Below are 16,756 nucleotides of genomic sequence, written 5' to 3' on the forward strand. Positions count from 1 at the left end.
ATCCCAAACACTATTTGCGCTTATGTTTATGCCGTTTATGGTGTATAGAAAATGCAAATATAATCATTCAGTCAAAATATCATGTAGTTTACGGTAATTTGTTTTAGAGTAAGTAAAAATCGATTTTAGAAAACTACTGGAACATTTTTACTTTTGACCCCCTAAAGTACTATTATCAGAAAAGATAATGTAGAAGAAAATCTAAGTCCTTTTACTGTCCTAAAAAGTGATGACGGACACAAAAAAAAATTAAAAATTAAAAATTAAAAAAAAAACATCATTGTAAAATCAAAACATTCATCGCTCTGCTCAGAATCTAAAACAAAAAAAATATACGTAATATTATAATTTATATTTTATAATACTCTTATCGCACAATTATCAACAAGAATGATGTTGTAAGCTTGGCGGTAAGACAAGAAGTTACGAACAATTTCAAGGCCATGAAACATTCTAGACTCAATAACGTTGGCCGCCCGAGAGTGTCGCTTCAATAATGTTCAATGGTGTAATATGAATAATATGTGTAAGGGATAGTCCGTGAATTGATAATATTTAATCAATGGTTTCGCCGTTATCGTAATTTTTTTCATCGTAGTTTTTTTATCTCTCGTCCGACCAGCAGTTTTCCACTGCCTTGTTCGAACGATTATTATTTCATTATTCTATTATAGTAGTTTACAAAACATTACATCATCTCAATTCCATTTCGGACTGGTACGTCGTCGAATTTCTGTTGGGTTTCACGTGCGTTGCGCACTGTCCATCAATAGTCGGCCGTACGGTAGCCGTTGCCACCATGATCAAGTCCAAGTCGTTTCTGTACATGACGTGCTTGCTGAAGGAGACTCGGCGGCCTTTGAGCGCCAAACTGGAACCCATCAAAATGTCGTACACCTCATACGAGTCGGCCGCCGACGGTGAACGAAAACCTCCAATCATCATCATGCACGGTCTATTTGGCTGCAAGTCCAACTGGAACAGTCTGTCCAAAACCCTCCACAACATGACCCACAGAAAAGTGAGTATTCAAATTATAAATTCATATTATGTTGTCTCCGTCTGGCGACCGTACAACGTAACAAATTTGATATTCAGCAAATCACGTTTAGCTCCGTTACTTTATAAATTAGAGTGAATTATTGATCTCTTATAAAATTTAATTTAAGATTATTATCAAGAGCATCTCATAGGCTTTTTGTTATATATTCATTTTAAAGTGAGTTATTACTATATTTTAAGATATACCTACAAACAATTTACAGTTTTAAAATACTCATAACTTAATTTAAAATTAAAATATAATAAAAAGCCTATGATATGCCTTAGAACTTAGATAAAAATCTTCCCTTTACATTTTATAAAATGTGAATTCACTCTGATTTTTAAACTAAACGTGATCTGCAGAGCTTACAATTTGTTATTTTGTACGTGTGTCAGACATTGACAACATATTTGGGTGCTATGTCCTCTTAATAAATATATAAATAATTATTGCAATAGGTAATAGTAATACATTATTAGGTATGCTTTTATTTTCAGTCTTCAAATAGGTAACCATGAAACCTAACCTAGGTAACTATTTATAATTTAATTAGTAATTGGTAATTACTTATACAAATTTAGACATTAGTATTGTCATATGTTGTTTTTATTTGCTACTAGCTGATCTATTAAAAATTGTATAAATTAAAAATGAACTCTTGTTATTAATTATGAAAAGTTATTTGGTATAATATTATGATTATCTGAGTTAAGACTTTTATTGTTGTAAATTATGAATATTATTTACTCTTTTAGCTCATCATAACATAATATTTTAGTAAATGTACTTATAAAGAATTTTAAAATGTATAGAACACCTACTAATAAAAAGTTAAGTAAAAAGGTCAAACACCAACCTTAGATTAGATTAGAAATACCTTCATTGAGTAACAACTATTCAATTAGTTTTAATAGTTAGGTATGTACTTAATATATTTATGAACTATTGCTTTTGTTAAACAAATCTTAAATCATTAAACTGAATATACACCTAAAACCAATCTACAGAATTACTGATTGTTGAATCATATTTTTCTAATATAATTATTTATTGTTATTTTATCTCCTAAATACTTTTGTGTTATCTTAAATTACTAGGTATATGTATAGTTTTATTTTATTCAATGAACTGAACAAATTGTGTTTTGGTCATATGTTAGGTAATTGTTTCATGACGTTACATTGCATTTTAGATTCTGAGCAAAGCGATGAATGTATTGATTTTACAATGATGTGTGTTTTTTTTTTTGTGTCTGTCATCATCTTTTAGGACAGTAAAAGTGCTTGGATTTTCTTCAACAGTAACTTTTCTGATAGGAAAGTGAATCTAGTTGGTACTTTGGGAAAAGGGGAGGGGGGAGGGTCATAAGTAAAATTTTTCAGTAGTTTTCAAACGCGGCATGAAAAACAAAATAAAAATTAAGGGAAAACGGGAATTTTTACACACAATCTGTTTTTGAGAAAATCGATTTTGGTTTTTGGTGCAACTCTAAAACAAATAACCGTAGGTATATGAAATTTTGATTGAATGTTTATATTAGCATTTTCTATACACCATGACATTTTCCAAATATTTTGACTTATTTTGAACTGTTTACGAACATTTTCAGTTTCCATTTTTTTTTAGTTTTTTTTCCCATGAATATCAATAAAATGTTATTTGTTGGGTAAAAAAGCCTAATTAAATAAATTTAATATAAGGCTCCTGATATATCGTTCTAATAGCACTTGAAAAATATTAAAATTACATAGGCACAATTTTTTTTTATAAGCATTTAAAGTTCAAATTTTGACAAAATTTATCAAATTTATAATTTAATAATTATTTTTTAGTTAAAAATTTATAAAATGTTCAACTTTTATAGGTAAGGATTGAAAATTAAAAACAAGGCTCCACGTAAATAGGTTATATATAAATATTACTTTATTTACAATAATCTCATCAAATATACTTGGTAATATCATAGGCTGACTGACCGTTTTCGTTCAGAATCGTTTTTCTTATACAATGATATTATATCATTGAATTCAAATTTAACACCATCCATTACAGTGAACCACTTGTAACCAACTGTACAGCAGAGCGATATCCACTTACCCACCTTTTTTTATTTGGTTCATAGAAATATATATCATATTTAAACATGATAATTACCTATCTAATCTTAATAATTTATACTAGGTAGTGAATTATTACCTAAACACAAAAAAAAATACCTATGTAGCTATAATAACATTATTTGGTACATAACAACTACCTATTTAACTTTTAATTGAATTATTATTTCAGAACTAAAAACACCATAAATGTCCTTGAATGGAATACCTATATAATTACTTTAAATCTGATAAAAAAAAAAATTATAGCATTTGCATTAAAATTAAGAACATAAGTAGATAGTACCTATTCAAAATTTGGATTATCAGAATGGATCCAAAATGGAGATATATTCCGGAATAGATTTTTAGAGAAAATGTTAGAATTTTAAGTGTACAGAAAAATGTGATGGATTAAATAATTATAAAAATGTGTTATTTTATTTTCAATTTTATATTATTCATTAAGTATAATTGTATTGAATCATATCACATGATTTGTTTATAAGATGTTTATATTTTGTTTTTTTGTTTCAAGGTGATTACTGTTGATGCACGAAACCATGGAGACTCACCACATACTTTAGAGCAATCATATCAGCTTATGGCTGAAGACGTTAAATTTTTAATGGAAGACTTAGGTGTGGAAAAGGCTTCATTGATTGGTCACAGCATGGGTGGCAGAACAATGATGTACTTAGCAGTCATCTATGTAAGGTTTGTTTTGATATTAATATTTTTATTGATGACATGTCAGCTAAAAACTAATCAGTAAAATATATTTAGCCAGAACTTGTGGAATCCTTAATACCAGTTGATATATCACCAATAAACAGTAAAGAAGTGAGTGATATCCAAAGTGTTATAGATGTCTTAAGAGGTGTTAATTTAGAAGTTAATGGACCCATATCTAAAGTTCGGAAATTGGCAGATGAACATATGAAAAGTTTGATAGAGGTATGTTATGTTATAACTTACAAGTATAACCAATCTGTATTGTTAAGTTCAAATAATTATTATATAAGCCTTTTAAGGTAATTTATTTTTTAATTAATACTTTTTTTTAACAAAATTAGTCTTATTTACTTATTTTATATTTATATATTATTAAAATTGGTGAGTGTTATTAATGGATGACTGCTCACATCAAAGAAACATCGTTAAATATTTTATTTTTATTATTAATTGTGTACGTGATTAATAAAATCAGTATTCTACACTAATCACATCAACTAATTATTGTGCTCCTAAGGTATTCATTTTGTAATTCAAATAAAGCAAAAATTAATAATATTATTAAGAGTTATTGTCGTTGTATTAGTTGTAAATCATCTTTTGTATTAGTTACCTGCATCTTATTTTTCTAGGATTGCGACGAAACGACACGTCAGTAATATTTGATATTTGTGGTAGCAATACGGAGGAATCTCACACGCATGTATCATTTAATAATGTTGTGACTGAAAAAAATGTTTATTTTTCATTCAAACAAACAACTGTAATTCCAACCATACGTTTCAACAATTACCTTGATTTGCAATCTGTCAAAATATTCTAATTTTCCACAACATGTACGATGGATCAATAGAGTCACATTTTTATTATTGTATTTAGTTGATTAAATATTTAAGTTTGAAATTTTGAAAATTTTAACAACATTTTTTGCAATCTGAATTACAAAAATTAAAAATGTGGCCCCATCGATCCCTCGTACATATTACGGAGAATCCGAATATTTTTTTCAGAATGAAAATTGTGATAATTGTCAACATGTATCATTGAAATTAAAAAATGTAGTTTTTGAAAATAAAACGCTCATTGTATGAGGTCCCTTACTAGTATTTAGTTATTATAATATAATACTTATTTAAGTTTCACAGATAATAAATTTGTATGTACATTTATATCTAACATTTGTTAATTCTTTTCCAGGGTATTAAATTATTTTTTTAGTTATAACAAAGCAATTCTATAGGTACTAGTTATGACTTTTAACAATTTATTTGTTTAAATTACTACAACAAAAAGATATAGATTTTTAAGAAAGATATTTCACAACGATATGTTTCAATTTACTAACAATTTTATTATAAAAAAAATAATGATAAAATATTTAAAAAATATTAAATCCTTTAACAAATTTTAGTTATAAGCACTGATGGTAATTTAAATTGATTATATTTCTAAAACTTAGGCAAAAACAGTAAAAAAACTTAAATATCTATCTAAACTCCACTCATATAATAGTTTTTTTTTTTTATGGTACCTTCAGTTTGTTAAATTTTAAATTATTTATTACTTCATTTTAAATATCTGACTTTTGTTATCTTTAATATTTATTTCTCTCTGTATTTGTTTATTAATTAGGTTAGGCGAGAGGAACTATTTAATTTCTTCATGTCAGATAAAGGAATAAATCTAAAGTTCTTTGGCATGTAGAGATCAAAATAATTATATATTTTTAAAGGAATTTTGAAATTTTAATAAATTACTGATTTGACATTAGATTTAATAACATATTGGATTTATTTTCATATTTGAATTAAGAATTAAAATGTATACAACAATTATTAGAGAATAGCTGCGATAGTTATTAATATAAAATATTATATTATAATCATATGTTTATAATAGTTAATTATTAATATTTTTTGTTTTTGTGTTATACAGAGTCCAATACTTCGACAGTTCCTCCTAACCAATCTTATCGAAGTGAACCAAAAATACAAATGGCGTATAAATTTGGAATCCATCAATGTTAATTTTAAAAATAATATTGCAGTGTTTCCACCTATTGAATCAACATATGATGGTCCAACATATTTCATTGGAGGTGGAGATTCAGTTTTTTTGAAACCGACAGATCATGAGGCCATCAAACAGATATTTCCTTCAGTTAAATTTGATTATATACCTGGTGCTGGTCATTGGTTACATGCTGAAAAACCTCATGAGTTTTTGAAATTAGTCACACAATTTTTAGCTACTGTGTAGAAATAATATTTTTATTTTGTAACTTGTTAATAGGTTTTGTGTTCAATGTTTTAATTTGCAAATGTTACCTTAATAATACTAGGTAAGACTTGTTCTGTAAAAAAATATAATTGTTTATTCATTCAAACCTTTAAGTCTGAAAAACTGTTACCCATTTATTAAGCTATAATGGTAAAATTTGTTATTTGAAAATTTCAAATAAATTCCTTTGTTAAATATCATTGTTATAATTATTATTTGATTATTATCAAACAATAAGACAAATAGTAGATAATCTATATTGACAATATTAATGAGTTGCCAGTTGACATGGTTACAGAAAATAAGATAGTTATTATACAGACGACTTTTAACAAAGTTAATAATGGTTATGAGGAAATTTTTTTTAAAAAGTTTTCATTAAAATTAAGTTTGTGGTCAGTATACTTAATATTTGTGCCCTCTCCTCTACTGACCAAAAAATGGAAAAAAAATTTAGAGGTGTCAACAAACATTGAACGCTAGAGTATTTAGAACAATTCTACATAAAAAAGTTGGAAAATAAATAACGCAATTCTATTAATTTCTAGAATTTTACTAAGTGAAATAAGTCCCTATTGGACTGCAACACTGGTAAATGTCATATAGTCTAGTAGAGTGCATTAGCATAGTGACCCGGAAAACCAAATTGGACACTTATATCAATCGTCAATTCTTTTTACATTTCACACTTTCCAGTTCCAACCACCTTTTATAAGGATGCTGGTGAGTCTTACCTCAACAGGCCTTTTTTAAGATAGTAAGAAATATCATATACCTATTAAGTATGGTTGAAATTGGTCCAATCGTTCCAGAGTTAAGCTGTAACATGCATACACACTTCCATTTATACACAACTTATACATTAATTGTTTAATGATGATTTTAATCTTTTATATAGTTATTTTTATAAAGTAAAAATTCTTTTAGCAAGTACCTGGGGAAAAAATAATGCAACGTTCGGACATACCAATACGGTACCTAATATTATTAATAATTTTTCTAAAAACTAGTTTTGTTGAATTTTGTCAAAATTTGAACTTTAAATTGTTATAAAAAATAATCGTTTTTACGTATCTTTAATGTTTTTAATCTGCTACTATAACAACTTATGAGGAACCTTATACTTATTCAACTTTAAAGCATTTTGAGTTTTGACCGACTGAAAAACTTTTATCGACATTAATTTTTAAAAAAATTATAAAAATCGAAAATTTGTCTTTTACTTCAAATAGCTAAAAAATAGTCAAAATATTTTGAATAATTTGTCGTGTTTGGAAAATAATAAAATAAACATTTGGTAAAACTTGCTAGTATCTACGGATATTAGTTTTTGAGTTAGGTACACCAAAAAAACTAAATCGATGTAGTCAACAACTGCAGATTATGCTTAAAAATTCACGGTTTTCCTTGATTTTTTTTTTTTGTTTTCCCGACTCATTTGTAATTAATTGTAAATTACTGAGAATTCTCTACTTTTGACCTCCAAAGTACCAACTAGATTCACTTTCCTACCAGAAAAAATGCGATGCAGAAGTTCAAAGCATTTTTACTACCCGGCCAAAAAGTGATGACTGAAGATGACACATAGGAAAAAACACACTTCATTGGTAAACCAATTCATTCATCGCTCCGCTCAGAATCTAATATTATTGACAGTAAAAAAAAATGTATGTACTTTGAAATTGTAACAAAAAGTGCATCGAATTATATTTTTGTTTCTATAGGAAACCCTGGAAACCTATATAATACCCACGTCGTCATGTTAAATTGCAGATAACATAATTAAAAATAAACATAGGTTGTAACGTATTATTTTATTTAGTTGATTTAAGACAGCGTGGAACTCTTCAGTTCCTAATTTAACTACAATATAGAAGTTAAAATATATTAAAAATATGAGTATTGTTGGTCAAGGAGAAAATACCCATAGGGTAAAAAATGAAATTTTAGAACGCCGGAAGTATATACATTTTAAGATAAACCAACAATTGTTGTTGCGCGACCTCATGGTGGCCAATTATCAGCGAATGGTGGAAGAGTGTGTTGTGTACGAGAAGGAATTGGCAAAGATTCGTTCGGAAAACTCACGTTACAAGTTCGTCGGGAAGTGTCTGATGAACAAGGTCGTAGAATTAACCGGTTGCAGCAAATTCGCAAAGAGTTTGACTGGATCCGGCAAAGACGACGAAGAAGCCGCCTTGCAGTTGGAAGTTAGTCGTAAAATATTGTATAAATAAATGATTAGTATTTCAGTTGTTAGGTAGGTAGGTATAGGTACCTATTATTATATCGGCTCAAAATTAACAAAATATTTTAAAAGAAAAATGGTTTGTGAATCTCACATTATCATAATATAATGTGTATAAATATAATGATGGCACATAATTTACATAATTTTCATATCAAAATATTATATATATAATATACTAGCTGATCCCGCTGGCACTTTGTTGCCCGTTAAATGTCTATATGTCTATATGACTCAAACTTTGTTCAATTCGTTATTTAATATTCGGTGTATGGTGTATGGTGTTCAAAATTTATCTTAACTTTTCTGTTGCCCGGAATAAAAATGCTGATGTATATTATCAGGTAGGCAATCTACCTGCGTTATATCGTGGATCCCGTGCTGTTTGTACGTAAGTGTATGATTTAACTCTAAAGTATCAAAATTATACCACGTTTGTTATTTTTACTTAATTCCACCTACGGAGGATTAATATAATCAATTAATACAAAAGCCTTAGGCAACCGTACTAAAATCCGATGAAAAAAAAAAACAAATTTAACACTTTTTGAATTAGCTTATCTTCTTCCCAGAGGTCTAATCTACACAGAAACATTCATTTTTATCTATATCTATACTAATATATAAAATGATAGCGTTTGTTTGTATGTTCGAGATAAACTCCGAAACTACTCAACCGATTTCGAAAATTCTTTCACCAATACAAAGCCACATTCTTTGTGAGTGTCATAGGCTAATTTAAAAAGGGAAGTGATCACAATCAAAATGTTTGTTTTTTAATGGTTGCTATGGGTTATATATCTACATAATATATAAAATAAAAATAAGTGTACATTTTGAATAAATTTTATAACTCAAGATCCACCAAACCGATTTCGATAAAAATAGACAGGACATATTAAGATTGATATGTAGATGGTTTCTGTGAAGTTTGTACGCTGTGGGATAAGTGGTTCCGGAGTTATGGCCTCTTAAGTGCACACCTGGCGACATGGCCAAATATAACAACAACGTCAACAACGTCTATACAATTATTTTTATCTATACATTTAACTTCACAGAAACCATTTACATATCAATCTTAATATGTCCTGAAATTTTTATCGAAATCGGTTTGGTGGATCTTGAGTTATAAAATGTATTCAAAATGTACACTTATTGTTATATAATATATAGATATGTCAATTGATAAATATTAAATTTAAATATACTTAGCCAGTTAGCCCTCATATGGATATAATATGTTGAAAAGGTCTAAGGCCCATGTATATTTTTAAAAGTATTTTTTATGAAAAACCAAACACATTAAAATACAATTTTTTTGTTAACCAAATTTCAATTTTCTATAACCACTATATAATACCGCTATAATTTCTATAGCGGTTATGACTTATGAACATATGAAAATTTGATGATTTTCTAACCAACATTAATAATTCAACACTTTTAGTTAAAAAAAAATAGTGAGTGAATTATAGACTAGATAATGTTATATATTATTATTATTAATAAAAGGTGGGTAAGTGGATGACGCTACGCTCTGCTGTACAGTAGGTTACAATTGGGTCACTGTAATGGATTATGTTTAATTTGAATTCAATAATATAATATCATTGTATAAGAAAAACGATTCTGAGCAAAAACGGTCAGTCAGCAGCCTATGATATATATTACCAAGTATATTTGATGATATTATTGTGAGTAAAGTAATTTATAAATAAACTATTTACGTGGAGTCTTGTTATCAATTTTCAATCCTTAGCTATAAAAGTTGAACATTTTATAAATTTTTAACTACAAAATAATTATTAAATTATAAATTTGATAAATGTTGTCAAAAATTGAACTTTAAATGCTTATAAAAAAAAATTGTGCTTATGTATTTTTAATATTTTTCAAGTGCTATTAGAACGATATATAAGGAGTCTTATATTAAATTTTCACGCTTTTTCACCCAACAAATAAAAATTTATTGATATACATAGCAAAAAACCTAAAAAAATTGAAAACTGACAATGTCCGTAAACAGCTCAAAAAGAGTCAAATTATTTTCAAAATTTTATCGTGTATATAAAATGCTAATACAAACATTCAGTGAAATTTTCAAGTATCTACGTCATACATTTTTTAATTACAACAAAATAAGAAAATCATTACATGAGATATCGAGTGAATATCAAAATGTTGTAAAAATATGAATTTCAAACGCTCATAAAAATTTAATTTGACTTTCTTGTAGACATTTTTTTTTTGATAAAGTTAGACAAACTTATGGATAATCTTGTATTATATTTTCAAATCTTTGATTTAAAAAGATAATTTTTATGAATTCTCAACTCAAAATAATTTGCTAATTCTCGTGATTTTTCTGTATTTTGTCAAGATTTGAACTTAACATGCTTATAAATAAAAACTCTGACTAAGGATTTTTTTCATCTGCCTTTGAAACAATAACCTAGGAGCCTACTATTAAATTTTCAAGCTTTTTTACCCAACAGATAAAATTTTATTGATATTCATAGGAAAAAAAACTAAAACAAAATGGAAACTGAAAATGTCCGTAAACTGCAGCTCAAAATAAGTCAAAATATTTGGAAAATGGTATGGTGTATAGAAAATGCTAATATAAACATTCAGCCAACATTTCATGTACCTACGGTCATTTGTTTTAGAGTTGTACCAAAAACCAAAATCGATTTTCTCGAAAACAGATTTTGCGTAAAAATTCCCGTTTTCCCTTAATTTTTCTTTTGTTTTTCACGTCGCGTTTAAAAACTACTGAGATATTTTCACTTTTGACCCCCCAAAGTTCCAACTAGATTCACTTTCCTATCAGAAAAGTTACTGTTGACGAAAATCTAAGCACTTTTGTCTTTTACTGTCCTAAAAGGTGATGACAGACACAAAAAAAAAAAATAAAACACACATCATTGTTAAATCAATAAATTTCATCGCTTCGCTCAGAATCTAAAATGTTGTAAAAATTATAATAAGGATTATAACACTAAAATAAACAATATAGGTACCTATATATATATCATACAAATAATAAGTAATAACATAGTAATTCAATATTATTTTTGGGTAGATCGCGTATGACATCACTATTCACTACCTATGTCCTATACCTACTTGTCTTTTATATTAATATGTAATATTTATTCCCAGTGGCATCTATCATAAATTATAATACTCTTATGTCCGTAATCTATTGATTTCATATAATATGTGTGCAAAATTTGGAGCAAATTGGTCAGAAACTGCGGATTTTCATATGCGTCATCGCAATGAAATATACCTTACCAGATTAATAATATCTGTATTGGCTGACTATTATCTTTTATAATTTATAAATCTATCCATTTTTGTTTTGCTTTAGTTGAAATATTATTATTCCAATAATTTTTTTGTTTTTTTCAAAATCGGTTGAGCTCACACAAGTTCTAACCTCTAAATATAAAATAGTCGTTAGTTGTTACTCAATTTAAATTTATGTATAGTAAAATAATATATAAAATACAGGAAATAAGACACTGCAGACTACCTATTTCAGAAAACACTAACGTTTATGAAAATATTTCTTTTACATAATTATGGTACCTAGGTACCTACCTACCGCTCGACAAATATTGTTTCTCTACTCGGCTCACCTATACTTTAAAATGTAAATACTTTTAAGTTATAACTAATAAACTATAATTGTCTATTAACAATATTCTGCTTCAGAATATTAAATCATAAAATATCTATGTCGTCATACAAAAGAATTTAATTTATCTAAAAATATTTTTTTTTAGAAAAACGTTGTTTTGTTAACGACTTTTATAACTATGTAAAAAGATAGGTTCAAAATCATATGTATAGTTTTACATTAAATCACCAGGTATATATTATGTAATTCTTATTATTTGCATAGATTTGTCGATTAGACTTACCTCCCTTTAACATTATAGGTACTATATAATCCCTATTATTATGAATTCGGATTACAAGTTACCTACTTAAAAAATAACAAAATAATTTTATTTTAACAAAAATTATGCGACGAATGGAAGTTATAAGGTATACAACGAAAAATAATTTAAAACGCGAAAGCTACTTATACTCGCGTGTATTTTGATTAATTAATATTCCTACGTAACTAAAACGTCCCAGTGTTTACAGGTGTGTAGCAACAAACTGTTGGCCCAGCTGGCGACGTACAGGGAGCGGGCCGAGGCGGTGTCCAGAAACTTGGCCGACGCCAGAGATCAACTGGCCAAGGAGTCCAAGTTGGAGGAGTGCTTGAAGCACTGTGCAACCAACTTGACGGTGCTCGCCGAAGCCGACCGGACGAGGCGGGACAGCGAAGAGACAGAGTTGCGGACGATGGCTAAGAGACTGACTGCTGAGCTGGGGGACGCGCGGTCCGACGTGGATCGGTTACGGATGGCCGTGGAAGAGATGTCGGTCGTGGCGATGGGGTGCAATCCGGCGCCAGTCACGTGCAGCGGCGAAGAGCTGCGCAAGGACAACAAGCGGTTGCAGGCCGAACTGAACGCCAACTTCGAGAAAGCGGCCAAGCTGCACGCCAGAATTGTCCAGTTGGAGATGATGCTGCAGTAGACGTGTTGTTCGCGGGTATATGATATGAGTTATAGTCGTAGACATAGATATAGGTTAGGTACCGTAAATATATTATAAAATGTTCAATTTCTAAACAACCGACCATATTCATATGTTTTATATTGGATAGGTATTATAGGCGGTATTATATTCTTCGGTCTGTCTTCGGACAGTCAGTGAGGTGACGAAAGAGGAAAACCTCGTGCAGTGCACTGTCCCGGGAAGGTATTTTTTCTGGGTACCTACAAACCTGCGAAATAATGTTAAAAAAAAAAGTAACAGAAAAGACATTTCATTGTTGAATTATAAGTATTATGATTTATAACTAAAACAATACTACATAGGTACCTAATTAGTAATTATGTTGCATTTGTCGTCTTTGAGGTCTATCTATGCTATAGGAATAATTTATGATTTATTGAACATTTTTTTCCTGCATAAAACCAAACCGTTGAAAGATACAAATTTTATCAAATGATATAATGGAAAATTTACTTTTATAAAATTATATTTTTTTGAATACAATACAATCTAACCAGAAAATACAATTTTCGAACCAGTTATGGAATGGAACTTACCTATACCTTTATTGGAAACTTAAATTTCAGAATAATTAATATTTAATGTTTCATAATAAATTGAGGTAACCTTGTTGTACTACTCGCAGAATATTATTCCACTATAATCGGATCATCTATAATTAAGTATTAAAAAACAATTTCCCATAATAAACGATACCAACCTGCGAAATGAAGTTAAAAAAGTAACAGAAAAGACATTTCATTGCTGAGTAATAACTAAAACAATACCATATTATTATTTGTTCCATTTAAATTTACAATTCGAAATTTAGTGTTAAATAGGTATTTCAGAAAGTTACATTTTTTGAAGATTTTTTGTTCACTTGAATATGTATTATCTTCTATATTTGCAGAATTACGAACAAACATTATTATTTTGTATAAAACATTACTAACATTACTTGTATAAAATAATAATGTTTGTTCGTAATTCTGCAAATATAGAAGATTATACATATTCAAGTGAACAAAAAATCTTCAAAAAATGTAACTTTCTGAAATACCTATTTAACACTAAATTTCGAATTGTAAATTTAAATGGAACAAATAATAATATGGTATTGTTTTAGTTATTACTCAGCAATGAAATGTCTTTTCTGTTACTTTTTTAACTTCATTTCGCAGGTTGGTATCGTTTATTATGGGAAATTGTTTTTTAATACTTAATTATAGATGATCCGATTATAGTGGAATAATATTCTGCGAGTAGTACAACAAGGTTACCTCAATTTATTATGAAACATTAAATATTAATTATTCTGAAATTTAAGTTTCCAATAAAGGTATAGGTAAGTTCCATTCCATAACTGGTTCGAAAATTGTATTTTCTGGTTAGATTGTATTGTATTCAAAAAAATATAATTTTATAAAAGTAAATTTTCCATTATATCATTTGATAAAATTTGTATCTTTCAACGGTTTGGTTTTATGCAGGAAAAAAATGTTCAATAAATCATAAATTATTCCTATAGCATAGATAGACCCCAAAGACGACAAATGCAACATAATTACTAATTAGGTACCTATGTAGTATTGTTTTAGTTATAAATCATAATACTTATAATTCAACAATGAAATGTCTTTTCTGTTACTTTTTTTTTAACATTATTTCGCAGGTTTGTAGGTACCCAGAAAAAATACCTTCCCGGGACAGTGCACTGCACGAGGTTTTCCTCTTTCGTCACCTCACTGACTGTCCGAAGACAGACCGAAGAATATAATACCGCCTATAATACCTATCCAATATAAAACATATGAATATGGTCGGTTGTTTAGAAATTGAACATTTTATAATATATTTACGGTACCTAACCTATATCTATGTCTACGACTATAACTCATATCATATACCTATAGCAAATATTATACGTATGGATATCATAAATATACATAAATATATAATGTATAAACATATTTTGTTTATTACGCCGTGCCAGTTTGTATTAAACTATTTTAATTTTTTTATTACAAGCGTATACCCAATCGTTCAGTCTTAAAAATTGTGTGTACATATTATATATACTAGCTGTCCATCCCGGTGTTGCCCGGGCAAAAGTTACCTCAGGTGAAATAGTTGGAAATAACCAATATTATAACTTATGTGTAAAAGTTCAAGGACTCAAAAATGCATTAATTGTATATATATTATAGCTGATCCCGGTCACTGCGTTGCTCGTTAAAATATGTAGGTACCAACTCTATAGGATTCAAACTTTGTTCGATTCGTTTATTTTATATTCGGTGTATGATGTTCAAAACTTAAAAATGTTCATCGATCATCTTGAATATATAACTACCCGAGAGACATGCTTGTATGTATCGTATGCGTGAGACACATAGTATGTTTTCAGGTAGGCAATCTGCCTGCGGTGAATTGCAGACTCCTCGAAGTGCGTACGTAATTACGAATGTTTTATTAACACGCGTTGATATTACGTGTGCATGTGTCGACAAACTAGTCTTGGGGATACCGCTTTTACTAAGCTACATAGCTACAGGTCTAAAATTATATTCATTATTCAATCATGACCAATAGCAACCTTACAATAAACAAAAATATATTATTATTTAGTTTCTGTTTTTACTGGATAGTTGGCACCTAAATCCAAATTTCCTACTTTTCCGGTAGATTTTCTTAAAATTATCTTACTTAAGAGTTAAAAACCTTCTCCTGACAATATTACGAACACAACAAAAAAAGAATTAGCCAAATCGGGGGTCAGGGAGGATCGAATTAGTAGTGATTGTGGAAACCCAGAATGCTTGCCATGTTGCCAAGTCTACGTAACAGACCATTATTTATAATAATTGATAACTCCTTTATTTGTTAAGTTAGAGAATCGATCAAATGCCAGAACCTTCTCCGCAATGAGCTCTTTAATTTAAAAAAAAAAATCATAACGATCGGTTCAGTAGTTTCGAGAACATAGGCCTCAAAGGTTTTCATTTCACATTTATTTATAAAGATTATATACAAACAATATAAACATACACGTCACAAATAATGGCGTTTTACATAAATTATGAAAAGGTATATAGTAGGTATCTATATAGATATAGGTACGCATAGTATATTATATACTGACTCGAACCCTTTAAAGAATAAAAAAAAAGAAACTACAACGAAAACTCGGTATTGTCTGTCTATTTTTCATTCGCTGTTTTCAGGATGTCCCATGAATGTTTAAAATCCAAAAATGCATCTGACGCGTATAGTTTGGCATTTTACGAATCCCAATCGGTGTCCATTTAACTGTCACGCTATTTAGTAGGTAGGTTCCCTATCTAGAAATGGTGTTTACAAGGGGTCTGATGGTCGTATTGTCAACAACATTTTTATTTATTTAAAGTTCACTGCGCCGCTACACCAAATGGAATAATATTGTTGTGAACGTATATACGCTTTTCTAATATATATATTACCTATGTTTTATTTTCTTGGTGCAAAACTTTTATATACCGCATTAGGTGATAGGTGTGAATATGGCAGTTACGAGAAGTAATCAATTAGACCAAAACAAAAGTCTGGTGGTAGAAAATTATTGTTTTGAAAAAGTAGAAAGCTTTAAATATCTGAGAGTTGATATAAATAGCCGCAATAATTACCACGTGGAAATAAAACAGAAAATAAAAGCTAGAAACAGGTGTTATTGGGCGCTACGGAAAA

At 28.8% G+C, this 16,756-nt stretch overlaps 1 protein-coding gene and 1 pseudogene across 1 annotated transcript; both read left to right on the forward strand.

Annotated features, from left to right (window-relative positions):
• The first annotated feature begins 522 nt into the window (after positions 1–522).
• On the forward strand, positions 523–6,353 carry LOC132951071 (protein ABHD11-like). The gene is made up of 4 exons (XM_061022764.1): positions 523–1,021; positions 3,680–3,853; positions 3,928–4,098; positions 5,812–6,353. Exons 1-4 carry the CDS (start codon positions 800–802, stop codon positions 6,133–6,135), a joined length of 891 nt encoding a protein of 296 aa, XP_060878747.1. The 5' UTR covers positions 523–799; the 3' UTR covers positions 6,136–6,353.
• A 1,602-nt stretch (positions 6,354–7,955) lies between these two features.
• On the forward strand, positions 7,956–16,342 carry LOC132950623 (uncharacterized; annotated as a pseudogene).
• Positions 16,343–16,756: the final 414 nt, after the last annotated feature.

The sequence above is a fragment of the Metopolophium dirhodum genome, chromosome 8 (genome assembly GCF_019925205.1).
Source record: "Metopolophium dirhodum isolate CAU chromosome 8, ASM1992520v1, whole genome shotgun sequence".
NCBI lineage: Eukaryota > Metazoa > Arthropoda > Insecta > Hemiptera > Aphididae > Metopolophium > Metopolophium dirhodum.

What these genes read in the sequence shown, in the direction of transcription:
- LOC132951071 (XM_061022764.1), top strand. Translation starts at nt 800, where the DNA reads ATGATCAAGTCCAAGTCGTTTCTGTACATGACGTGCTTGCTGAAGGAG. An exon ending in TGTACTTAGCAGTCATCTAT is followed by an intron (nt 3,854 to 3,927) that starts GTAAGGTTTGTT and finishes AAATATATTTAG; the next exon opens with CCAGAACTTGTGGAATCCTT. An exon ending in ATATGAAAAGTTTGATAGAG is followed by an intron (nt 4,099 to 5,811) that starts GTATGTTATGTT and finishes TGTGTTATACAG; the next exon opens with AGTCCAATACTTCGACAGTT.